Consider the following 23,037-nt stretch of genomic DNA (forward strand, 5'->3'; position numbering starts at 1 on the left):
TTTTACTTTTTCTCTCCCTCCCCTAACGTTCCCACTATATCAGGATGAGTATGTGGGCATGAATCCTTCTTCCTGTACTTCATTAACACTAACATTTTTAACTGATGGTGTGAAGGATGTGATTGAGGATACCACTGCTATTAACTGTGGAAATAATACAATTACCTTTTGGATGAAGGTGTATTGTTCCTCTAAATGAAGAAAAGGTGGTGTAAGAAAAAGCACTGGAAAAGAGAAGAACAATATATGTTTTTTTTTTACCTTTCAAGTCGCCAATCGAGGCATTTTAAAAAAAAACTTTCTGCGCTCTCATTGTTGCGATCATGTATGTTCCGTTTTGTATCTTCTTTTTTTTTTTACCACCTCCTCTCCACCATCGGTTTTTTTTTCCGGTTGTTGTGGTAAAGCGCTAACTACTTCGTACTATTTCAATGGGGATCGCTTATTACCACGTAGCCTTGACACTGAAGTTACTATTTTTTTTTTTCGTAATTTGGTGCACTAGTTCTTGAACAAAGAAAAACTGCATAAAGTCTCGATCCTGCCCCTTTTCTCTCTATTTTTGTTATTCTTAATCTTGTTTTTTTCTCCCTCTTCTATTTTTTTTTGTATTGTTGGACGAAGTGAATTCACATGTCGGATTTAGAGAAACTACGTGCTTGCTGCAGAGCAGTGGTACAACGGCAACAAAACAATGCCACTCTTGATTTTCCATGTGTGATTTGTCAGCAGGTCATTCGTGGGCAGCATGGCAGCATGGAACATTACCGTGTCAACCATGGCATTTGCACCAGTCACTTTGATGATGTTGCGGATCTTAACGGGTTTCTCTCGCATTTGCGCTCTCTTCTGTTGCCGGCGGGCGACACCAAATTTCATTGTCCCGTTTGTGGTGTTTCGTGTGATGGTGAGGCGTCATTAGTTGCCCATGCCGGTCAATTGGGGCATACTTTCTGGGATGCAAGGGCAATTCCAACACTCGCCCCCTTTTGTATTACAGCTGTTAGTAGTGGTAATGATGAGCTGCAACACGAAGAAGATGATGAAGTCACTGGTAAAGTTATTGATCAAGCATTTTATGATGAGGATGAGGATGAGGATGAGGAGTGGGAAGAGGAACCCGCTATGTGTTTGTTGTGCGATACAACCTCTCACAATTGCCTCCTGCATATGAAGGAAGCTCATTCATTTGATTTTGTCGCTGCGGTTCAACAACATGAGGGCGTGAATGATGTATATGACGTCATTCGTATTGTCAATATTATTCGTGGATGCGTTGCTGACGGTACATGTCCTCATCATTACGGTGAGGATTCCCCAGAAGCTGAGAGCTGCCGGCATGTAATTGCTTCGTCATCGCTGCTGTCGCACTTGAGATATGAACCCTTGCATGCATTACCGCGAGCGATCCCCACTGGTGACAAGGAACTTATTCCGCGACTTGTGGGGGATACTTTTATATCGTCTATTGTGGTTGGGGGAAATATAAAATTCGGTGAAACCAAGTGCCAAACTGGAGGGGATGAGGGGGAAGATTATCCAATGGTGCCCACTATGATGGAGCTGGCCGCTAAACGACTAGCAAAGGGCGGGGCATGATATAATTTTTTTCGAGACGAAGCTGCGGGGTGATCAATAAGACATGGTGGTTAAGGAGAAAAACAATAACAATAAAACATAACATGTACTTCAAATTTTAAGGCCTGGTCCCGCTATAGGTGAGGAAAGAAAAATGAATATTGCTTCTTACCTCATTTGATCTTTCATATCGGTTTCAACTAGTCGACGAGTGCAGTTTTGCCAAAAACAATAAGCAGGGCAACAACAACAGCGGCAGCGGCCAGTCGCCTTTATGGTCCCCATGCTCGTGCGGAGTGTATATCATCGGCAGTGGGCAGGTCCGTAAGGAAGCGAAGCTTCAGAAGTGGAGTACACGGAACGTTCAATGTATTTTTGTCAGTTATGTATATTATGTTAATATTGTTTGTTATTGTTAGCTGAACTCATTCATTTTTTTTTACTCCCCGTCAGCAACCACCTCTTACTGAAGGAAGCGTATAAACGTATTCATAGGTTAGAAGGGAAGTATAGAAAGGAACCTGGAAAGCAGCTTTGGGTAAGAAGAACAAAAACAGGAAGGTTTGCGTTCTATTTCATCCGAACATGGACGATGACATCATCCTCAACTTGGTTCGACTTGTTCGTAATGGTCGAGTTTTAGCGAGGGGGTGCGAAGAATTCATTTTTGGTGGCGTCAGGATGATGGATTGCGGGCCGTGTACCGAAGATTACGCAAGGTTGCAAGACTACTATGCAAAAGAGGGGAATCTGTCGGAAGTTGCACTTGTTGTATCTATTAGAGGAGCTATTGTGGAAATTTGGCGTTTTCAGGATTTTCGCTCTTTGAAGGTACCTTTCCCCGCCCCAAGTAGTGCTCACCAGGCCAATTCAGCAGCTGCGAAAATGCAAGCATCCCTGAAGATATTTGTGCGAGTAATTTTTGCTTATCTTCGGATTCACGAACTTTTTTCTGAGCTCACCAACATTCGTATTTCCGATGTGGAGGCAAAACTAGTGACAGACATGGGAGAGGTTCCAACACTGGAGGCAGATACATGTTCAAAGAGCGTTTGGGCGGTGGATGGTGTAGCGAGTGTGAAGGTCCTTTACAACAAGTTGTGGCGGATCCCAAGCCCTAATCCCAAGACATCTCCCCTAATCGATAGTAATACCACTCCACGTGAAAACTCGGTGATTGAGCTCCTGCGCCTGAGGGCAACTGCACCTGTACCAATCAATACTCGCGGTGACCGCTGCGGGGGAAGTTTGTTGGGAATGGCATCTGATTCGGCAGGCAGTGCACGGTCGGTGCTAAGCCCACTCTTTGCGCCATCCCAAATGCCAAGTTCCGTTGGCTCAACACGATTGAGTTTCACGAACAACCCAATGAAGAGCCCAATGTTACAGGTGTCATATAACCCCCTTCCTTGCGCAACAAATACAGATGACAGTTTTCCTCTCTTTAGGCCGCTACCACAAGCCGATATAGCCGCAGTTCTCGCAAGGGGTGAGGCGCTTACTCCTGCTGTACGTGGTCACACCTTTTCTAATACCCCAAGTTTTGTGACGGGTGGTGGTTATTCATCGTCAGGGGAAGATGAAGGTGATGTAGCGTGTACAGATGACCAACTAGTGGACTTGTTAGAAATATGTGATGGCATCTCCATCCTTGAGGAAGCCATAGATATTAATATGGTGCTGCAGCGCTTAGATACTCCGCTATTACGACCTTGACAGAATAAGGATGAGGAATGATATGTGGTTACTGGAGATATTTTCCGCACCAAATAAAAATGCGGCACATCTCGATTACTGTTCTCTTCCACAGTCGATGGCAAACTTTCCCTTTCGGTCTATCAGTTTCTTTTTGTCCTCGTTGCGTACCGTGCTTAAGTCATATTTTTTGCACCTGTATGATATGCGTAATATTGCTTTAAACATATGCGCTGATGAGTTTGTTGTGCACAACCGAGTAGCTGTCTCAGGTTATTTATTGTGTTTTGGACACAACGCATTTGCTGGAGAAAATTGTTTTACTTTTCTCTTGTAGTATCAGTGAGTTTACCTCTGTTTTTGTATATATATTTTTTACTTCTTTCTATGCACACCTAGACTCCATACGTGTGTTCGGTACTCACTTCACTATCGTTCCTAATTTCCGTTTGGGAGTTACAGCTGTACGTATCCCAGTTCTTTTTTCTTCTTTTGCTCTTCCTGGAATTGCTATGTGGAGTAATTCTTTCCTTATGCCAAGAAAGTATGTGAATTTAGTGGAGTGGACTGGAGAAAAAGAAAGGCCTCCACACATCGCTGTAATTCATTCTTTACTTACTGTGTGCCCTGATGATTGCGAGAGTGGGAAAATCCACTATACAAAACAGTAGTTGTGTTCCGGAGCGAAAGTACTTTATATATATATATATATATATGTATTGAGACGTTGTTTAGGAGGACTTTCTCGTATCCCTATTGATCCCCCTCCCCCATCCGTGAAGATTTCCGTTGTATCCCTATCTGAAACTATTTCGTCGGTAACTTTTCGTTTTTCCACGATTGCTACCATAGTTAGTGCCGTATTTTAGGAAATAATAACGTCACTACTTCAGTTGCAGAGGCGTATTTTTTCTTCACATGCGTCATATACCTCACAGTTGGCCCACTGCGCCCTTACAGGCGAACGTTACTCACAGGAACTTGAAAGAGAACTGATACGTTATGGCAAACTCATGCATTTCACGTCGTCACGTTGGATTACTGAGCAGCAGCGGCAGCGGGAAGGTTTGGCACTACGTTGCGCAGAGGAATATCCTTTTTGGCCTCATGGAGTTATGGGGCGTGAATCCGCTTCACTCATAATGAACACCGTATTCATAGAAGAAACGGATTTATTTCTTTTCTTCACACTAAGACCTCTTCCTGTTCGTAGGTTGGCGCGTGAGGAGCACTGGCTCTTTGCAGACTGTGCGTGGAGCTCATTCAATAAAAATCAAGCGAAATTTTCTCATTTAGAGAACCTCTTAACAACCGTGAACCGAGTGGTGCGATGCTCCAATGCAAAGGATTCAGCGGTTGGACTGCAGAAATCCCATAGTTGTAAGAGCGCATATTCTTCTTTTGTTACTACAGGAGTTACCAAAAGGAATCGAGCATTTAAACTCATGTTTCCCTCTTCCGTCACGGAGGGGCGTTCAGCGGAGGTATTTTGGATTGGCCGCAATGATATTATTTCACACAAACTGGCACTTTTTGAAAATGCTGTGTGGCTTCCCCTCAATTCTACTCCAGTGGCACCCAAATGCCTGTACAACGCGGACCAAGTAGTAATGCCTTAGTTTTTTGTTTGTTTTTTTTTTTGCGGAGATAAAGTAGAAAAGTTAGAGCAACTTCGCGTGTATATATCTCTGTGGATTGCTGGTTGTGTTTGTTTTCCGTGAACATCTTGTATATATTAAATATGTATATTTTATTCCTCTTATAAACAAAAAATATTGCACCTGCACATGTAAACAACCGCACAGCATGCAGATAACTAGATACATATACATATATTTACGTTTTTTTGTCCTTTAATTAATTATGTTTGATTGTTCCACTACTGTTGGTATTTATCTCCTCTACAAGCAGCTGCTCTTTACTTCCCCAGTTCGACTGGGTGCATACTTACGGATGAAAGTTATTTATTCGCTGCTTATTTTGTCATTTAGGACACACGAAAAAAGGGTTGTCGACCTCATCGGGGACTGCTGAGCTGCATCCGATTGCTTTATTATTTTTTATTTGTTGCTGTTGTTTTATTTTTCTTTCACCCTTTTCATAAGAAGTCGGAGGAGGAGGAGGAGGAGGAGGAGGAGGAGACGACTGTTGGGGTGTTTTTTGTGAAAATCATGGGAAATAATTGTCAAAGGGTATTGGTGGGGATACTGGTTACTTACATGAATAGCTCCTCAGATTTTTTTAAAACCTAAAGTAAAATAACAACGACACCGAAGTAGGTGTGAGAAAGAAAAACAAAAGGTATATTGAAAAGTGTCGAACAGTTTGAAGCAAATGGGAATGGAGAAAAGCTGTAAATCATTGCGCACTCCAACTCTTGCTTCTTTTTTTTTTTATGTGATGCACGAAAAGCAAAAAGAATCGTAGAGCAAGGGTTACGCCAATCAAACGAAAGTGTGGGTACTGACGAAGATTAAGAAATGCAGAGTGCATACACAATAAAGGTTAGTGAAAGGCAGGCTGATGGTGTTCGTGATGTTTCAGTCTTCCATCATGGGGAACTTCACTTTTCAACATCACACCAGAATATGAAATGGGCCGTTCTTACGCGATTCCCAGCTCCTTTTACACAGCATGGGGGTTCCTTACATCCGGCGGCAATCTCACTACCAGATGAAAAATGCGATGTCGCCTCTGCTGGTGGGGGCAACGAGAAACAACGGGATCCAGTTGTTGTTGGGAAGAGTGATATCGACAGTGGGTCAAAACTCATGTATGAATACCTCTGCGTTTTCCACTGCGATGAACCGCGGAACCGTCTTAGTCACTACACTGCTCATCAGCCATGGACTATTTGTTCAGCGTACAGCACAGCGGACCCGGCTGCCGTGACGCACTTCGTGCTAAACAATATTAATCCCTCCTGCGTTGTGCCCGGTCTCCGTGGTGTGTTTGTTCATGGCACACCGCAAAGTGTTCCCACTGTCCCATCACCGTTAATTCAAGTCGGTGTAAACACCTTTCAGCCCGCTGCTGATTTGTGGTGGATGGTCTCTCAGTTGGCGATTAATCCGGTATATGTTTCCGTAGGTGGAGGTAACCCCGCCACGTGTCTTCCCACAGGCGACGCCGCAGCGAATTCAACACGCATGCATATTTACAACTGTGAGGACAACATGGAGTACGTTGCGCCCAAACATGCACTGGTAGGGTCTACTGTTCTCGCCCAGTTTCAGGTTTCGGAAGATAGAATGATGGTGGTTGCAGTTGGTGGAAATGATGTTCGTTTGGCTATGACCACCGTTAGTGAGCACGTGGGAATTATGTTGTGGGTGTGGTGGCCCCAACGGTTGCATATGCCTAATCTCCGCGTTAAGGGCGCCTCTGTCTCGTTAACGGTGTCGGAGAGTTGCCGTGCCAACGTGCAAGTCCTGTTTCTTTTCGACGCCTCGCGTGGTTCGCTACACGTTCTGAGGACACCGGATCTTCTTACAGCTAAGGGATCGCTGGACTTACTGTTTACCATATCAACAAATTGCCCGCCCGTCGTTCTTCCCTGTATGTGCTCTTCCATGATGCAACCCATCATGGTTTGTAATAGGCCTTCTGTGAATGAAGTCGCGCTCTACTACGTCCCGGAGCTATTACGAACACCACTGTCTACCAACTACATGGCCACAATGTCTCTTAGCGGGGTGCTACCTAAAAATATTATCGTTGAAGGAGTGTCGTACCACAACGGTTCGACCATTGTTTTCGAGGCTGCAGTGGCCGGTAGTGATAGGGAGCCATCTGTTGCAGCTAGTCATCAACAGTATGCATTCAACTTTCCTTCACTTCTGGATGAACAACATCCACTTGCTCGTTTCATTTTGGAGGCTCTTGAGCCGGTGTTCGAAACTGAATGTGTGGCCCTACTGCAATGTGAGTTGCTCCGACGCTCGTGGAAAAGTAAACGCAAAGGGCAAGTATGGGACTTTGGCACTGGATGCTTAGAGCTTATTGCAAACATTGTACACAACAGTATGTCTCCCAATAGTGACAGAAGGGGTAGTCCTTCTGGGGGGGGAAGATACGCGGCAGTGGGTGGCAGCGGTAGTGGTCGGTCCGTCAGTCAAATGTGTGATGCTGCGCCGTCCGGTTTGGAGTTGCAGACTTCCTCAGCTTGCACGTTTGTAGACAAAAATTTTCGTCTTTGCGACGTCGTAGCGGATCCCATTCTCATGACAGCTGACACATTGCAGAAAAATGCCTTTCGGTTTCAAGACCGAGGACATCATGAAAACCATGGAAAGTTTAGTTCTGAACTTGACCATGGAAACATATGGACAAAGAAACAATGTGGGCTATGTGTTTTCACACTCCATCTACTCTACGAAAGTCTCAAGTTACAGGAACGCTTTTGGATTCTACTTGAACCTTTGGCGCGGTTAAACCTGCGACTAAGTGAAATTATGCAGTGGTCTCAGTATACTCGTTACTACTCAACATGCTTGTGCGAAACGGAAACTGAAGATTTTGCAGGACACACCACAACTGGCGCCTCTCGAACGGGGACTTCCGTTTCTTTCCAGCGCGCGCTCCCCGAGAACCTTCTTATTGAGTATTTCAAATTTCACGCCTCTTCCTCGACAGCGGCTGTTATGAGTGGTGCGCCTCCCTTATTGTATACTATTCTTCAGCGTGTGCTTAAGGGGAAAGCACGGACTTCCGGTGGTTGGCCCGCTATTCGTGGCATCACCAGCAGCAATCCACTTTCGTTGGCCAACAAACTCTTTTTTATGCTGGTAGATTGCTTCGATGCACCGCAAGTGACCGCAAGAGTACCTACGAGTTGGTGGTTCACCTTGTGCAAAGGGTTGCTGGAATATGATATTGACCCCAAATTCGTCTCAACTGAGCTCTGCGCTGGCGTTGGGCAGCCTATCGAGAGAGCGTTGTGTATTGCAAAGGACCATCCCGACGATATATGGAATGATGACTTTAATACGATAATTGGGCGTTTGGACAGGCTTCAGCACAATTTAACATCGACACGGTGCGTCAATCCAGCTGGTGATGTTGTGCGGACAGCGCAAGAGAGGGCAATCGGTAGGGAGTACAGGGCCACATTGAACGATGACGATGGTGTTATTATGCGGCCTGACTTTCCAAAGCGCTGGGGTGATTCTCGTTTAGATATTGTTCAGAGCATGTTCAATACGGCGGCACCGATCACCCTGCCCAGTCAAGTGGATGGTACGGATGCGATATACGGTTCATTAAGGAACCTTTCAAGGAGAGCAACTGCCTTACCTGTTGGACGTGGAATGTTTACCCTATGTACGCAAAATTTTCGGGTGAGGGACAGTGTCCCGATACCTCCACTCAACCTGGAGGGGCGAACTAGTGATGGCATCACCATTACAAATAATTTTGAGGAGGCAGAGCCAGTGAATATCATATGGCCGCTTTTCCATAACGGGTGTGCTGCAGGATTGCGATTTCTTTCGTTGCCCCATTTCAAAGGACATCGTTCAGCAAAAGAGGAAGAATCCATCACACGGCATTGGGTGCTCTATCAGACACGAAATATTTCTTGCCCAGCATCACGATCTGGACTTCTTCTAGCTGCGGGCCTACTCGGCCACCTTAAGGTCCTTCAACGGACCGATATTTATTCCCTTCTCGTATCACCACAGTCCCAGTTCTCGGGACGCGAAGCGGTTACGATTGCTGTGTTGCTGGGGTTAAGCTGTAGTTTACGTGGCACATCAAACCCTGTTGTGTTCAATTGTGTCTCAATGCATGTGCAGTCACTTACGCCAGCCACCGAAGACATCGAAGTTTCACTTGATGTACAAACTGCCGCTTCCGTGTCACTTGGGCTTTTGTACCAGGGAACACCCGATGCCTTTTTTGTCGAGATGTTACTCATTCAAATGTCACGTCTCCCTTCGGATGAGCATTTCCGAGACCGTGAGGGTTACGCCCTTGGTGCAGGTTTTGGTCTTGGACTGTTGCTGCTTGGAACCGGAAGCTCCCATGGCGTGCCCAATGTGGAAAACCGTTTACTGAAGTTTATGGAAGGGGCTCGCCGCGAGGCCGCACCATCCGCGTGTGAAGGACTTGAAGTATTCAACGAAGTCAACCCTGACAGCGGCCACTTTCTGACACGAGCACAAATGGCGCGAAACGCCAAGGAGTCGTTTAGGAACCAATCTACACGAGTATACGAAGGTGATTGCTTTAATATAGCTGTCTCCGGTCCTGCTGCTGTGGTAGCACTGGGGTTCATTTATCTGCAAACCAACGATGCGCTCATAGCAGATAAGATTGCTCCACCCAACCGTCTTGTGGGATTGCAAGGAGTTTTCCCGGAGTTGTGCCTCCTTCGGACAATGATGTCTTCCCTTATCATGTGGTCCAAGGTTGAGCCAACACAAGAGTGGATTTTCCAGAATGTCCCATCCTGCCTACTCCGTCTCGTGCACTCACCAAAGAAAAGTGGTCTCGCTCCGTCGCAGATTCGCTATCTGACGATGAATCTTGGTTACTGCATTGCTGGTGCTGTTCTGGCAATGGGCATGCGGTTTGCAGGTTCTATGAATGCGGACGCCAAGGTGACGGTACTTGCGGAATTAAATGGGTTTCTTCGTGGTTTTATCGGTTCTACCAAGACGGGGATCACAAGTATACAGAATTCTACGGGCGCCTTTCTTCCGTGCATTTCGGCGTGCGCGATAGCATTGGCACTAGTTACTGCTGGAACAGGTGATGTTCAATGCCTCGCTGTTATGCAAAAGTTGCACAAACGCATGAATGTGGGTTATGGCGATCATCTTGCTATCTCCATGGCTACTGGACTTCTTTTCCTCGGTGGAGGGCAACTGACACTTTCGAACTCGCTTTCTTCTGTTGCGGCCCTTATCATGGCTTTCTACCCTGTTTGGCCTGAGACAGCGTCTGACAATAGAATGCATCTGCAAGCATTGCGACATCTATACTGTCTCGCCGTGGTTCCCCGACTTATTGAAACAATTGATGTGCTAACGAACCGTCCGGTGTCTGTTCCTGTTCGTGTCATTGTTAATCGAGGAAGGTTGTTTCAAAATGAACCTTCGAGTGTTGTGAAAGAGATGTGGACGCCTGTGCCGAAGGGTAGAGAAAACCAAGCGGTCCGTATGGTGACACCATGCCTCTTGCCTGAACTTAGTACAGTTGCACAAATCGAAATAAGGAGTGCTCAGCACTATAATATGACCATATGCAACATGGACCCCAATGTCATTGGTGATGGTGGTATTGTTGTTCGCGTTCTTGAGAAAAATGTAACCAGCACGGAGGACGGCAAATCTGGTCGTAGCCCTGGGGAGGAACTTGTGGTGAGCTGGATACAACGCCTATTCCATGAACAAATGCAGTTGCGGCCCGGACCAATAGAAGCTGGGGTCATCATTGACAACGTAAACCTCTTGTTCACCTGTCAGGAAAGATTTCTAGCGGATTTGAGTCATTCCGAGCGGGAGTTTTCTTTAGATTTTATAATGAACGTGCGTCGGACGTTAAACCGACGGTACAGCGGCCTATTGCGACATAACGGAAGGTTGTCCACGCGGCACCCTCTTTCTCAGTTGATTATGAAGCAGAAATCCGTGTATAGCACGGCCTCTTCTCTTGTACAGACACTTGTGAGTGATGATGGGCACTCCAGTGACCTTGCGCCTATTGCGGAAGCCCTTCTCATGTATGCCGAGGCCACAGGAATGGAGTCAACGGGTAACAGCGAAGCCTTCCACGTTTCTTTTGTCATGCAATGGCTTTCTCAGGCACTTCACTTTTACGGTCTTGTCGGACGGACAAAACCTCTGTCGCAGTTGCTAACCAAGTATACTGACGTACTTCAACGGCGGGAACAAAGGGTTTACGCACTCTACCGCATGAACCAAACCTTGTTGCTTCGCCCTGAAGTGCTTGAAGACTTGGTGGATTGCTGTGTAGAGCTGGCAAACTAACCGTGCATGCCCAAACGTGCGTGCGCGCCTATAGATTCGAACCGCATCTTTGAATTTTATACTTCTTTTGACCTGCATCTACCATCAGATGGTCGCCGGGTGTTGTGTGCCCGATAGTGCTGTTTTGCTATAGCGTATGTCAGTGTACATTTCATCCCCAGTTTTGCCTCCTTTTAACCTGCTGGTACATAAAGTACAGTTTAAAGGGGTAGCAGTTGCACATCACTTTGGACCTTTCTTTTGAGTTTCCTCCCGAAAATTAATCTTCCACTTTCCTCATTTCTATCCCTTGGTCCTGCCGTATTCACGCGAACACGTTTGTGTGTGATCTTTAACTACATGTTCAGTAACTGTAAGTGAATAGAAGAAGGTAACACACTTTGTAGGAATATACGCATTGAAGGTTATATTTTTGTTACTTATATTATTGTTTCACTGCTATCTATCATCACTATGGATGATGATAAACTTGTGATGTTTGACGCCAATGGCGCCATACGCATGTACGACCCGGAGAAATTCGACCAACTAGTGAAGACGATCGAAGTCGAAAAACGCTTTACCACACGTATGGACGAGTTCAAGAACATCGTCAATCAGACTATGTCGATTGTTGAGCAACTGGGAAAGGCCATTGAAGAGGAAAAATTGAAAGCGATTGGATCTCGCAACATCGTAGAAAGCGAAGCAGAGGAGCGCTTTCGCACTGTACAGGAGGCGCAAGTAAGGCTCCGTGAAAAGCAAGCAGAACTCGACCGTTATATTGCAGAATATGATTCACTGAAGAAAGTGGAACAAGAACAGGAGATGTACATCAAGCACCTGAGTCACGCCTCGCGTGAGTAGCTGGACACAGTTAACATGGATAGAGTGATTATGTTTACGGGTGTATGTACGATGAAGGAAAGGGAAAGGAAGGGATGACAGCAGCTAAAATATTATTTTATGTCACGTATTCCTCTCCCCTTCCCATGTGCCCCTTGTCTCGTATGCTTCGGTTCACATCTGGGAGAACAAGGGGGGAAGTGGAGGTAACATTAACGGTGAGTATAGATTTTTGTTTATGATTGCTTGATGGTTGATGCGGGTAGTTCTTTTGTTTTTGGGGCTACTCATGCGATCTGTTTGTTCATATATATATATTCTCGGTAGCTACGAGCACATCTCTCATTCTTTATTTTATTTACAAGTGTTTTGCAGCAAAACTATTGCTTACTCATTTGCTATGTTTACTTTATTACTGCCTTCCACCTTGTCATTCCCCTCCCATCCCTACCCCGGTCGTTTTCGTTACTGGTTTTAAAACCGACTTCCAATAGGAAACTGTGGGCAGGACGTCGAATTTGGAATTCATTGCCGAAAAAGCAAGTGTTTAGGCAAAGGGGAAAGGATAGAGGCTTATCAGCTAGAAAATTTCCGTGTAGTTTTCCACCACGTCTCAGATGGAATTGCAGTCGCTTATAGACACGGTGAGTTTGCAAAAACTGCTGCTTCTGGGTGCCTTGTTGCGTTTAATTCTTATCGCGTATGCATTCTTTCATGATCAATGGTTTAGGGTAAAATATACGGATATTGATTACATGATCGTTGTGGATGGGGCGCGACACATGTGGAATGGGGGCTCTCCTTTCGACCGCACGACATTTCGTTATACCCCCCTTCTTGCTGCGTTAGTGATGCCCAGCATTTGGATTGCGAATCCCATGGGAAAGTTGATATTCGCTTCTTCGGACTTAGGTGCGGCTTGGTATTGTTACGGTGTGCTGAAAAGTTTTGCCAAGGAAAGAAGTGCGAAGTGGATGGTGTCTTTATTTATCTTGTTTAATCCGATTGTTCTGAGTGTGTCCACACGGGGGAACAGCGACATGCTGGTTACTTTCATGAGTTTGATGGTTTTGTCTAAGTTCGCTCGTCGTAAGTGCTATCAAGCAGCGGCCGTTCTTGGTTTCGCCGTTCACTTTAAGATATACCCGATAATATATGCTCTTCCGCTTACCCTTGGTGTGTGGGAACAATCTGTTGCGGCGAGCACAAACACGTGGAGACGGGTGGTCAAGACGGCAGTCGTCGTGTCAATATGCGCACTAATGGCTGCAATTTCCTTCGCAGTACCCACGGTCCTTTGTTACATGAAGTATGGACAACAGTACCTCAACGAGGCCTTTATTTACCATGTATATCGCGAAGATCATCGTCACAACTTTTCACCGTATTGGTTGCTGATGTATCTCAACATGGCGAGACGTCATCTGGGACAAGGTGTTGACTTCTCCCCGCGCCTCGTTGCGTTTGTTCCTCAGGCAGTGGTGTTGAGTTTTGTATCGTACAAACTCCGCCGCAACACGGCGCATGCTTGCTGTGTGCAGACGGTGTTGTTCGTTGCCTTTAATAAGGTGTGCACTGTACAATATTTTGTGTGGTTTATCCCCTTTCTTGCGTTCCTTTTCTGTGAGCCAAAAGAGGTGGAGGACGACGAAAGTGATGGCAGCGGTGCGTTCAAATTTTTTTCCTGGGTGAAGGCGCTCGGTGTGGTGCTGATGTGGGCAGCAACCATTCCTCTATGGGTCACCACCGCCGTGCCGCTGGAGTTTCACGGTTATAGTGACTTTGCAAAACTCTGGATTGTTTCGTGCCTTTTCTTTTTGGCGATGGTTGTACTCGCTTCCATGTTAGCACGCATTGCGTATCGGGTTCAGTGTACGAAGTGTTCAGCGAAGTCGATCAAAGTAGCTTAGCGCAGTGTTGTCGATGTCTTACAGTTGGCTTGCAAGTGGGTGTTTGCTCCGCGGTGGATTGGTTTAACCCGTAAGAGAGTACTCAACATCCCTTCCCCAACCTGCGTTTTCTCATTTCTTTTTTTTTTGGAGTTTTTTGTCACATTGAAATATAAGGAAAGCGTCGACCGTATTACATACCCGTAATTCCTTTAACACCACATTCGTCCACGTGTCCACGTCACCCAAACCTTGTTACTTGAAACCGAATTAGTTATCTCTTATCTTGTTACATCGTACGATAAACACTTCTTTTTTCTGTAAGTCTCATTCGCCCACTTTCCGCTTCTACTCCTGAAGGTTACGCTTCACGCTCCCGTTTGGGTTAGAACAAAGGAGGAATATAAACAAAGAAGGGAGAGGGGAGAACTGTCCGCAAGGGAGAGTGATCCTTAATATTTTCTCTAGAAGGGATTGCAATGGTTGTGAGTCTTTCCGGTTATTCTCCGCGGGAAGTATACGAGGTAGAGTGTGCCAAATTTAACTGCAAAAAGAATAGTGCAATATGTAACTTCCTTTCGGAGCGGCCGGATGACTTTAAAAGCATCAGCGTTATTGATTTATCAAAGAATTTTGTGGGGCCAAAAGGTGTTCTGCCTCTTCTGGAGGTTGTTCGTCTCTGTGAAAATCTCGAACTTTTGAATCTGTGCGGTCAACAACTAGATAAAAACGCTATTGACGCACTCTGTTTGGTGTTGCGTAGTCATCCCACTGTAATTCATTTAAATCTCTCGGCCAATCCACTTAGTATGTCGGCAGGTACATCGCTTCTCTTGCTGGCGAAGGACAATCCGCTTATTCAGCACATCAACCTCACAGATAGCTTCATCAAACCATCTGTTCTGTTGGCGATTAATGCACAATTGGAGAGAAACAGAGAATATAGAGGTAAGGAAGCGGACCGAGCAGATATAATTTCAAACGTGCAAAGGAATGAGAAATTAAACGGTAGTGATGTTAGAATACCCTTGCAGACATCGCAAGAGAGAGGGGAAGTTCTTTCAAGGCCTATGCAACCGATTGTGCAAGACCAAAATGTGACATCGCGTGAAACAGATGATCAGGCATACGATTCCTTGTATCCCCATGATTTGGGTGCCCTTTTGGCTAGTTTTACACATGAGGTTCATGATGTCTTGTTTGATGAAGATCCGACATCATACGTAGCGAAATATTGCTCGGTGCGGCGGACATGCTTTCACGACGCAGACTTTCGTGCTGATAGAGTCCCTCTTCGTCGCGGTGTTAGGCGGTGGGATGCCTTCGCCTGGAGGCGTGTGAGCAAGTTGTTTCCATCAGCAACGTTACTTCCGGAAGCTGGGGAAGATAAGACACTGGTATTCCCTCGCGAATGCTTCCAAGCATATTCGTGGGTTTTTACCTGCGTTGAGGCTGTTTTCAAGGATGCGGCAATCCTTCGTGATACTCTTTTCACTTCTTACGATGTGGATCACGGTGTTTATGGTATTCGCGTGTATGTGGATGGGCGGTGGCGGTACGTTATAGTCGATGACTATCTTCCCGTTAACGAGAAGAACGAACTCATGTTCACAAAACCCGTTGACAATAAATACTTCTGGCCTTGTATACTAGAGAAAGCATTAGCCAAGATGTACGGTGGTTATTTGGCACTTGATATAGAATTTATTTTGGAGTCCGTTCCACGAGCCCTTTCGATGACTCCTGAAGCAACCACCCCAACGAACACGCCACTACTTGCGTCCAACGGTTTTCCGAACACTGTGGAGTGTCGTGATGACGATGTACGGCGTACGAGCTGCGCCAAAACACTACAAGACCTCAGTGGTGGGGTGGGTATTACTCGCTTCCTGCGTACTGCCGAATTTCAGAAGGATGAGTGGTGGGCCTCTATGCTAGATATGTCTAGGTCTGGTGCTATTATGGTGGGGATAACAGACTTTGAAAATGCCCTTCCCGGTATAGAGACGGCTCACGCATACCGCATTACCCACGTGCAGCAGGTTGGTGGAATAAAGCTCGTCATGCTTTCCAGTCAGTGGTCGCCCCAGCAGTGGAAGGGCGATTGGTCAGATGATTCTTGTCTATGGCAGTCTCATCGTGATGTCAGTATGACTCTTCGAAAAAAAAGGTTGGCCGGCGACCACTTTGGGTTTTGGATGTCGTATAACGACTTCCTTTCGGTTTTTATTCAGGTGCATATTTGTCATGTGTTTAATGGCTTTACACAGCATGTTGTGGAGTGTGAGTGGGGTAGGGACACCGCAGGGGGGCCATGCTTTGACCATCACTGGCACCTCAATCCACACTTCAAACTGCGACTGTCAGAGAACACGCTCTTTTTCATCAACCTTTCCCTACCGGACACGCGCTTTGCACCAACGTGCGTTAAGGCGATGGGGATGCATATTCTTAACAGCCCGCGGTACCCGGTATGCTACCTACATAACACGCAAGATTGTGTCGTCGCAACCGATTATGTGGAGACGGACTCGATTTCCGTAGAGGGCAATTTTACAAAAGAAGGTGTTTATTGGATAGTTCCCAGTGCTGACTTGACAGGGGTAATGAGCAGGTTCATCCTCCGCATGTTTGTAAGCTCACCATTTGTTTTCTCTTCAGAAGTGATTGGCAACCATTGGAATACGCTGAAATTCTCCGATATCATAGAGTGTAGTGGCGAATTCTGTGCGGGGGATGACAACGCGCAAGTGCTTATTCGGTTTCTCACAAATGACAAGATTAGAGAGGAGGTGTCGGTAGGTCCAATTGTTGTGAAGGTGGCAACACCAGAGGATAAGAACCTTGCGATTGGGCTGTTCCTTGTACATTCAAGTTTTGCGGGATCCAAGGCGTCCAGGACCCTTGGAGTTGTGGACAAAGGGGATATTGTGGCTTCGAGTCCTTATGCAGTTACTGACAGGGCTTACATTATGGCAGACGTTTGCGATAACGACGTGTACACGTTGATAACATGTATTAGTCCCACCGGCTCACGCGCGGAAATCGAATACACCTTATGGAGTGCCATCCCCTCGCCGCAGCATACCATTTTACCTGTATGGGGAAGGAAAAGCGTTACAGTGTCGTGGCCTGAGGGGAGTGGTTCTTTCTATGGGGTGAAGAACAACCCGCAAATTGAGATATGCCCTGAACGCGATTTTGATACGTTCGTTATCAAGATGAACCTCGTGGAATGTAATGTGACCGATCCTGCGATTGTTCTTTTCGTGCTTCAAAACGCCGGGAATAAGGGGGATGGTATCAAGGGGAAAATACCAGCGAATCAGGTGTTAAAACGCTCTCAGTATGTGCGACACCACTTTGTACAGTGCGAGCTGCAACTGCTAGAACCGACGGACTCCCTTTTGGTTATTCCTTGTCTGCAGCCCACGGGGTCGAAAGGGGCGTGTGCCATAACGGTTTCAACGGAAACTTCCGATTTTTCTGTTAGAGTGTTGTCGAGTGTTTAAACAATTGAGAGAGGAGTATGATGGTGGATATTCACTGGTGAAATGTGGCACCACAAATTAATAATGGTGGGCAGTGTCCACTGGTGGGTGGGGGTGAGGGGAATTGCACCTAATTTTCACATGTAAAGTGTTTTCTTTCAGGCGATCGAAAGAAAACGGCAGGCGTCAGTACTGTTGGTGTTGATTTTGTAAGTTTAATGTGTTTACTAACCAACAAAAGGGAGGAATGTTTACGTATACATGCGGATTAGACTCACTGTCTCCTATTGCACTTGCTGTTGTTTGTAACTGGTGTGCTTTTGGTTAGGCGTCAGCTCTGTAATAATATCTGATGGCCGGAAAGCCATAACAGTAACCGTACACTTTACTTTGTTTCTTACGTGGCATCCTCTTCACATCTCCACACCCCTTTCACATGCACATCTGTCGATGATAACGTACAAGTTGGGCTAACGAAAAACGAAGCAGAGTAAGTATAAACCACGGAGATGAGCACCGAAGACATTCTGATTGAATGCCCTCTTAATGTTGAGGTTGAGGAAGAAGCAGATGGCATCAACGATGTTGTTCGTTTAGAGGAAAATCAATTATCTACTGCACAACTACTCTGTCGAATTACGTCCCTCATCGCGATTGGGGCGTTTATATACTTAACTTTTTGGAACAACTCTCAGTTCTGGGCCGTAGTATTTGTCTATCATCCATTGTTTATGGTAGTTGCTTTTATGGGCGCGCTTCCCGAGCTCATGTGCACTGTTGCTGGTTTTCATAGTCGGAAGTTTCCATTTAGTCGCGTCATTAGAACGCATCTCAAGTGGACTATGGTGTTTAAGGCATTAAGTTTGCTTGGCATAGTCGCAGTAGAGTGGACCAAATTCGTCAAATCCAAAAATCATTTCAAGTCTTGGCATGGGATTATCGGTGCCGTGTGTGAAGCTTCTCAGTTTTTGGAAGCACTCGTAGGTCTCAGCATGTATTTCAATGCTGGTGGTCGCTTCTTCAGTTCGTCTCAGGCGCGTTTGCTTCGTGTGGCGCATCGACTCCTTGCCGTCGTGGTTATTTTAACGGGATTAACTTCCATGTCGTTGGGCATGTTCACCAAGTTTGCCGTGGAAGTGTACGGAGCGTTGGCTGTGCGGGTGGCATTTGCCATTCTTCCCATTGTTTTGGCACTGTGGGGTTATGCTTGCCCCTTTGTTGCCTGGTAAATGAACGAAAGAATCAAAAAGAGAAATAGGGCAGGGTATACTAAAAAGGTGCACGAAAAGGCGTTTGGTCTGAGGGGTGGTCGTCAACAAGAAAAGAAATGTTGCTGGGGAGTTTCGTCCAAAAAAATAAAATAATAGTGATAAACCTTTCATTTGGAAGCTTGTGCTCCTCTGTTCTTTGCTGCTTTTTTTTGTCAGCTTGCTGAGAGTGTTATGTAACCTACACCATTTATCAAATGGCAACTTGCTTTCTTGTGGTGGAGCATGCCCAAATATTTCGCTATATGGTTGTCAGGGAATGTGATAGTCTCGTCGGTTACAGTAGTGGCAGTAGGTGACTTTCTGTCGCCTTTCCCCCTCATTTGTATTGTCAGTTGTTGGTGGCACGAGTATCGTTGTGCAGGCACATACGCACGCACAGTCATACAAGGTGATATCGAAATTTGTATTTACTCCTCTCTTCTCCCTTATTTTTGAATGTTGCCACCTTTTCCCCTCCCCTCCTATTTTTGTTTGATGGACGTGCACCCCTGAAGAGAGAAGGGATGGGGGGGAAAACAAATGTAAAGGTTCTTGGAAGACCGACGCAACCGACAGGAACCTTTTTTCTCCGAAGCATGGATCGTGACCCTGACAGCCGACCCTTTCTGCGGTGCGAAATGAGGCGAAGAAGTGACCGCAGTCTTCCCAATACCACTTTGTCGCTTCACTACGATGAACCTAGCCGCAGTCAGTCGAGGCAGTTAGGTGAACGCCGCCGCTTTTTCAAGCAACCCACCGAAAGTCCCTTTTCACCCGCGAGAGCCCAGCCGGAGCGCCGTCTCCTGCGCCGCGGGTCCCCCAAGTGCTACGCGTCCAGTTTGGATAGTGCTCTCTGCGTTTCACGGGACTCGTCGCCATTCCGCTCTTCGATAAGACGTTGCCGGAAACCGCCTTTTAATGACCGGTCAGCAAGCGAACCGCGGCCCTCACGTGTTCCTCTTTCGGGTGGTCGTGGGCAACTCAACTTGGGAGATCTCGTGCCAATGCCAAAACCGCCAAAACAACGGCTTATACCACCACCCATGGAAAAGAAACCATTACGTACCGCACGGCGCCGCACACCACTTCCGTTGTCGCAGACAACACCGGAGAGACGCAGGGGTGTGAAAATGTTTGATGCTAATGAGTACCAAAACGCGTTAGACGGGGGTCAAACCGCCTCGCTTCTGTTTAACCGTACTCCTAGTGATGTTCCAACCGCTCATCAGAGAACTCCAAGTAACATAAGTGCTCGCAGTAGTGCCTCAGTTAGATTGGACACTTCTGAAGCCGGTGTGGCAGGGCAGGCGAGGGGTCGAGACTCGCCATCCACTGCGAGGAATTCGGTCACACGGAGGGCGCGAAGCATGACACCAACACGGCGTAATTATGATATTATTACGGGATTGCCACTATAACCTAATCGCTGTGCATGCCCTTACTCTAAGAGCAGTAGGTACTATAGAAAACTTTTTTTTTTCAGTTTCCTGTAGAACTTGATATAGATGGTAGATAGGCGTGCGAAGTACTTACTTTGTTTTATATCTTCTCCTCCCTTTCATCCCTTGGACGTTTTTGTTATATTTATTGCGCACATACACGATACCACTTGGTTCCCCATCCCACACCCTCCGTGCTATTAAAATGCCTTCCCACAACAACTACCACTTTATGCCATCCTCAACGAGACGACAATAGTGAAGCAAAGGAGTGACGGGGGGAAAAAAGATAATGGTTTACTACTTCACTCTTGCAGCCGATCCGTCGGTCATATGCTACATGGGTCGTGACAAATACGAAAACGAGAAATTAATTAAATACGGATGGCCGGAAGATATTTGGTTTCACGTTGATAACCATAGCAGTGCTCACGTTTATGTGCGTATGCCAAAGGGTAAAGGTTTAGATGATTTAACCCCTGCGATCATTGAAGAATGCTCTCAGCTCACCAAGGCGAACAGCATTGAGGGTTGTAAGCTTAACAACGTACGAGTTGTGTACACGCCCTGGAGTAACTTACACAAAACAGATGGCATGGAAGTGGGGCAGGTGGGGTTTCACAAAGAATCTCTCCGCCGGTACCATACCGTTGAAAAAAAAAACAATGCTATGTTGAACAAACTGGAAAAAACAAAAGTCACGAAAGACGACGTTGATTTCCAAGCTTTAAAAGACGAACGGGATGCGGAGGAGAGACGAGAGAAGCGACAGGCTTTAGCAGCCCAACAACAGCGCGAAAAAGAAGAAGCTGCGGCTCGGAAGAAGGCCGAAGAACTACGCTCGTACGCGTCGCTTATGGTTGAGTCGAAGATGCGAACAAATCAGGAACATATTCCAGATGAAGATGACTTCATGTGAGCTCTGGAGATCTTTCCACGAAGTAGCAACTTCTTTCCCCCCTCCCCCTTCTAGTTGGTGTATCACTTCGCCAGTATACATCTCAAGGGTGTCACGTTTAAGTGCTGCTGACGTTTCCTTGGAAAAGAGGAAGGAAAGCTAAATTGTTTCGAGTTGCTGTGTGATCGAGGAAATCGATGGTTGCCTGAAAATTTCTAAAACCTCCCCTCTCAATTCTTTCTCTCCCTCACATTTCTTCACCGGAGACTGGCACACACACAAAAAAAAAGTACAGAAGAGAGGGTTGATCTATAAGTTGTTGCTGCGAAAGAGTTGTAGCACAAATGCTCTTGGGATGCCGTCGGTTTGTCACACACGCCGTCGGACAATCTTTCCCCCACGTAACTTCTCTATTACGTGGTAAGCGGTTGCTGCGCTTGCGCCATGGCTGCCCTCGCGCTAAATCACTGCTCTCCGCCGAAGGGGATTTGCACACAACGCCGTTGGACCGTCCCCCGCCAACAGATATGCCACTCGCGTACTTGCAGGGGGAGATTTTGGATATGGAGAAGTATCGGACAGAAGAAGCTGTTTGGTCGAGAAACACAGTGCGGGAAGCATGGAATGCGATTAACCACACACTGCACGATACGACCCCCGGCGTTGATGCAACGAAGAAGAAGGAGATAATTGAAAAAGACCTTGTAGGTTTGGCTCTCTGTACGTCATATGCGGAAGTGAAGCACCTTCTTTCTCTGTTGACGCCCTCGCTTCGTTCACATATTGTTTCTCAGCCCTCCTATAAACAAACTGAGGTGGAGGAGTTTTTTCTCCATCTTGGACAAGACATCGAAGTGAGAGGTGCGGATTGGGTGATTCAGGTTCCGCCCCCGTCGGTGACCGATTTGCGTTATACCCTTGAGCGGGTGGGCCGGTTTGGCGATGACGGCCGTGGGTGTATTGGACACACGCCGCATCGAGTAGCCGTGTGGCGCGGTCGGTTGGGGGAACCGTTAGGACTCACTATTCGTGTGGGACGTTATGTGCCGAATGTTGCCAGGGCATTGGTTCCTCTTGCACGACGAGGTAGTGTTTTGATACTCTCCAAGGCGGGTATGGGAAAGACCACAATCCTGAGAGACCTCGCTGCTTCCCTCTCTCGTGATCCGGCGAAACCCCGCGTTATGGTCGTTGATACCTCGAACGAAATTGGAGGTGATAGCCCGATGCCGCTGCCTTTTCTAGGGCGTTGTCGCCGTATCCAGGTCCCGCGTCGCGAGGAGCAACAAGAAGTAATGAAACAAATTCTTCAAAACCACTCACCGGAGTACGTAATTGTTGATGAGGTTTCCACTACCGCCGAAGCAGAAGTAACGTGGTCCATTTCCCAACGGGGAGTTCATCTCGTTGCCACATGCCATGGCGAAAGTTTAGCGGGGTTATTGCAAAACCAGTCACTTAACTTGTTGGTAGGAGGCACCGCGCATGCATTTCTTAGTAACGAGGAGCGGCGGTTACGGAACAAGATCAAGAAAACTATCCTCGAGAGGCCGCATTCATCACCGTTTAAGTTTGTTGTGGAACTCCATTCACGGAAATTCGCTCATCTTTATGTGGATGTAAACCAGGCTGTTGATTGTCTTTTGGACCAGGGGGATGCGAGACGAAGTGCACGGATTGGGAAAACAATTGCCATTGATGAGCCACTGCCAGATGAGGTGATGGGTTTAGTTATTGCTCAAGAAAAGGAAGGTTCATATGCAAGAGAGCCGTCACACGAATCGTGGAGTGAGGGCAACGATGATGACAGTTGCGCCCTCGCCGGGCGGGAGGGGTGGCGGCCAAATAACCGGCCCGAGAGGCAGCGAGGGACTCGGTCGCATGGATGTCGAAAAAGATCAAATGACGACTTGTTGGACGAACTGAATAACTTTAATTAAGGCACCAATTTTTATCCAACGATAAGCTACAGAACAAA

At 46.6% G+C, this 23,037-nt stretch overlaps 11 protein-coding genes across 11 annotated transcripts; all 11 read left to right on the forward strand.

Annotated features, from left to right (window-relative positions):
- Nucleotides 1-633: 633 nt before the first annotated feature.
- Nucleotides 634-1,599, forward strand: TbgDal_VI3040 (hypothetical protein, conserved; the record flags this gene model as incomplete). Its single annotated transcript, XM_011775809.1, has 1 exon — nt 634-1,599. The coding sequence occupies one exon, from the start codon at nt 634-636 to the stop codon at nt 1,597-1,599; it is 966 nt and encodes a 321-aa protein (XP_011774111.1).
- Nucleotides 1,600-2,163: 564 nt separating this feature from the next.
- TbgDal_VI3050 (hypothetical protein, conserved) lies at nt 2,164-3,294 on the forward strand (the record flags this gene model as incomplete). The annotated part of the gene is made up of 1 exon (XM_011775810.1): nt 2,164-3,294. The coding sequence occupies one exon, from the start codon at nt 2,164-2,166 to the stop codon at nt 3,292-3,294; it is 1,131 nt and encodes a 376-aa protein (XP_011774112.1).
- A 992-nt stretch (nt 3,295-4,286) lies between these two features.
- On the forward strand, nt 4,287-4,892 carry TbgDal_VI3060 (hypothetical protein, conserved; the record flags this gene model as incomplete). Its single annotated transcript, XM_011775811.1, has 1 exon — nt 4,287-4,892. One exon carries the CDS (start codon nt 4,287-4,289, stop codon nt 4,890-4,892), a length of 606 nt encoding a protein of 201 aa, XP_011774113.1.
- Nucleotides 4,893-5,753: 861 nt separating this feature from the next.
- Nucleotides 5,754-11,267, forward strand: TbgDal_VI3070 (cyclosome subunit 1, putative; the record flags this gene model as incomplete). The annotated part of the gene is made up of 1 exon (XM_011775812.1): nt 5,754-11,267. One exon carries the CDS (start codon nt 5,754-5,756, stop codon nt 11,265-11,267), a length of 5,514 nt encoding a protein of 1,837 aa, XP_011774114.1.
- A 453-nt stretch (nt 11,268-11,720) lies between these two features.
- TbgDal_VI3080 (intraflagellar transport (IFT) protein, putative) lies at nt 11,721-12,113 on the forward strand (the record flags this gene model as incomplete). Its single annotated transcript, XM_011775813.1, has 1 exon — nt 11,721-12,113. One exon carries the CDS (start codon nt 11,721-11,723, stop codon nt 12,111-12,113), a length of 393 nt encoding a protein of 130 aa, XP_011774115.1.
- Nucleotides 12,114-12,709: 596 nt separating this feature from the next.
- Nucleotides 12,710-14,002, forward strand: TbgDal_VI3090 (mannosyltransferase, putative; the record flags this gene model as incomplete). Its single annotated transcript, XM_011775814.1, has 1 exon — nt 12,710-14,002. One exon carries the CDS (start codon nt 12,710-12,712, stop codon nt 14,000-14,002), a length of 1,293 nt encoding a protein of 430 aa, XP_011774116.1.
- Nucleotides 14,003-14,460: 458 nt separating this feature from the next.
- Nucleotides 14,461-17,493, forward strand: TbgDal_VI3100 (calpain-like cysteine peptidase, putative; the record flags this gene model as incomplete). Its single annotated transcript, XM_011775815.1, has 1 exon — nt 14,461-17,493. One exon carries the CDS (start codon nt 14,461-14,463, stop codon nt 17,491-17,493), a length of 3,033 nt encoding a protein of 1,010 aa, XP_011774117.1.
- A 488-nt stretch (nt 17,494-17,981) lies between these two features.
- On the forward strand, nt 17,982-18,701 carry TbgDal_VI3110 (ferric reductase transmembrane protein, putative; the record flags this gene model as incomplete). Its single annotated transcript, XM_011775816.1, has 1 exon — nt 17,982-18,701. The coding sequence occupies one exon, from the start codon at nt 17,982-17,984 to the stop codon at nt 18,699-18,701; it is 720 nt and encodes a 239-aa protein (XP_011774118.1).
- Nucleotides 18,702-19,246: 545 nt separating this feature from the next.
- Nucleotides 19,247-20,140, forward strand: TbgDal_VI3120 (hypothetical protein, conserved; the record flags this gene model as incomplete). Its single annotated transcript, XM_011775817.1, has 1 exon — nt 19,247-20,140. One exon carries the CDS (start codon nt 19,247-19,249, stop codon nt 20,138-20,140), a length of 894 nt encoding a protein of 297 aa, XP_011774119.1.
- Nucleotides 20,141-20,453: 313 nt separating this feature from the next.
- Nucleotides 20,454-21,080, forward strand: TbgDal_VI3130 (hypothetical protein, conserved; the record flags this gene model as incomplete). Its single annotated transcript, XM_011775818.1, has 1 exon — nt 20,454-21,080. The coding sequence occupies one exon, from the start codon at nt 20,454-20,456 to the stop codon at nt 21,078-21,080; it is 627 nt and encodes a 208-aa protein (XP_011774120.1).
- Nucleotides 21,081-21,403: 323 nt separating this feature from the next.
- TbgDal_VI3140 (hypothetical protein, conserved) lies at nt 21,404-22,999 on the forward strand (the record flags this gene model as incomplete). The annotated part of the gene is made up of 1 exon (XM_011775819.1): nt 21,404-22,999. The coding sequence occupies one exon, from the start codon at nt 21,404-21,406 to the stop codon at nt 22,997-22,999; it is 1,596 nt and encodes a 531-aa protein (XP_011774121.1).
- Between the last annotated feature and the right edge of the window lie 38 nt (nt 23,000-23,037).

This window comes from Trypanosoma brucei, chromosome 6 (genome assembly GCF_000210295.1).
Source record: "Trypanosoma brucei gambiense DAL972 chromosome 6, complete sequence".
Taxonomy (NCBI): domain Eukaryota; phylum Euglenozoa; class Kinetoplastea; order Trypanosomatida; family Trypanosomatidae; genus Trypanosoma; species Trypanosoma brucei.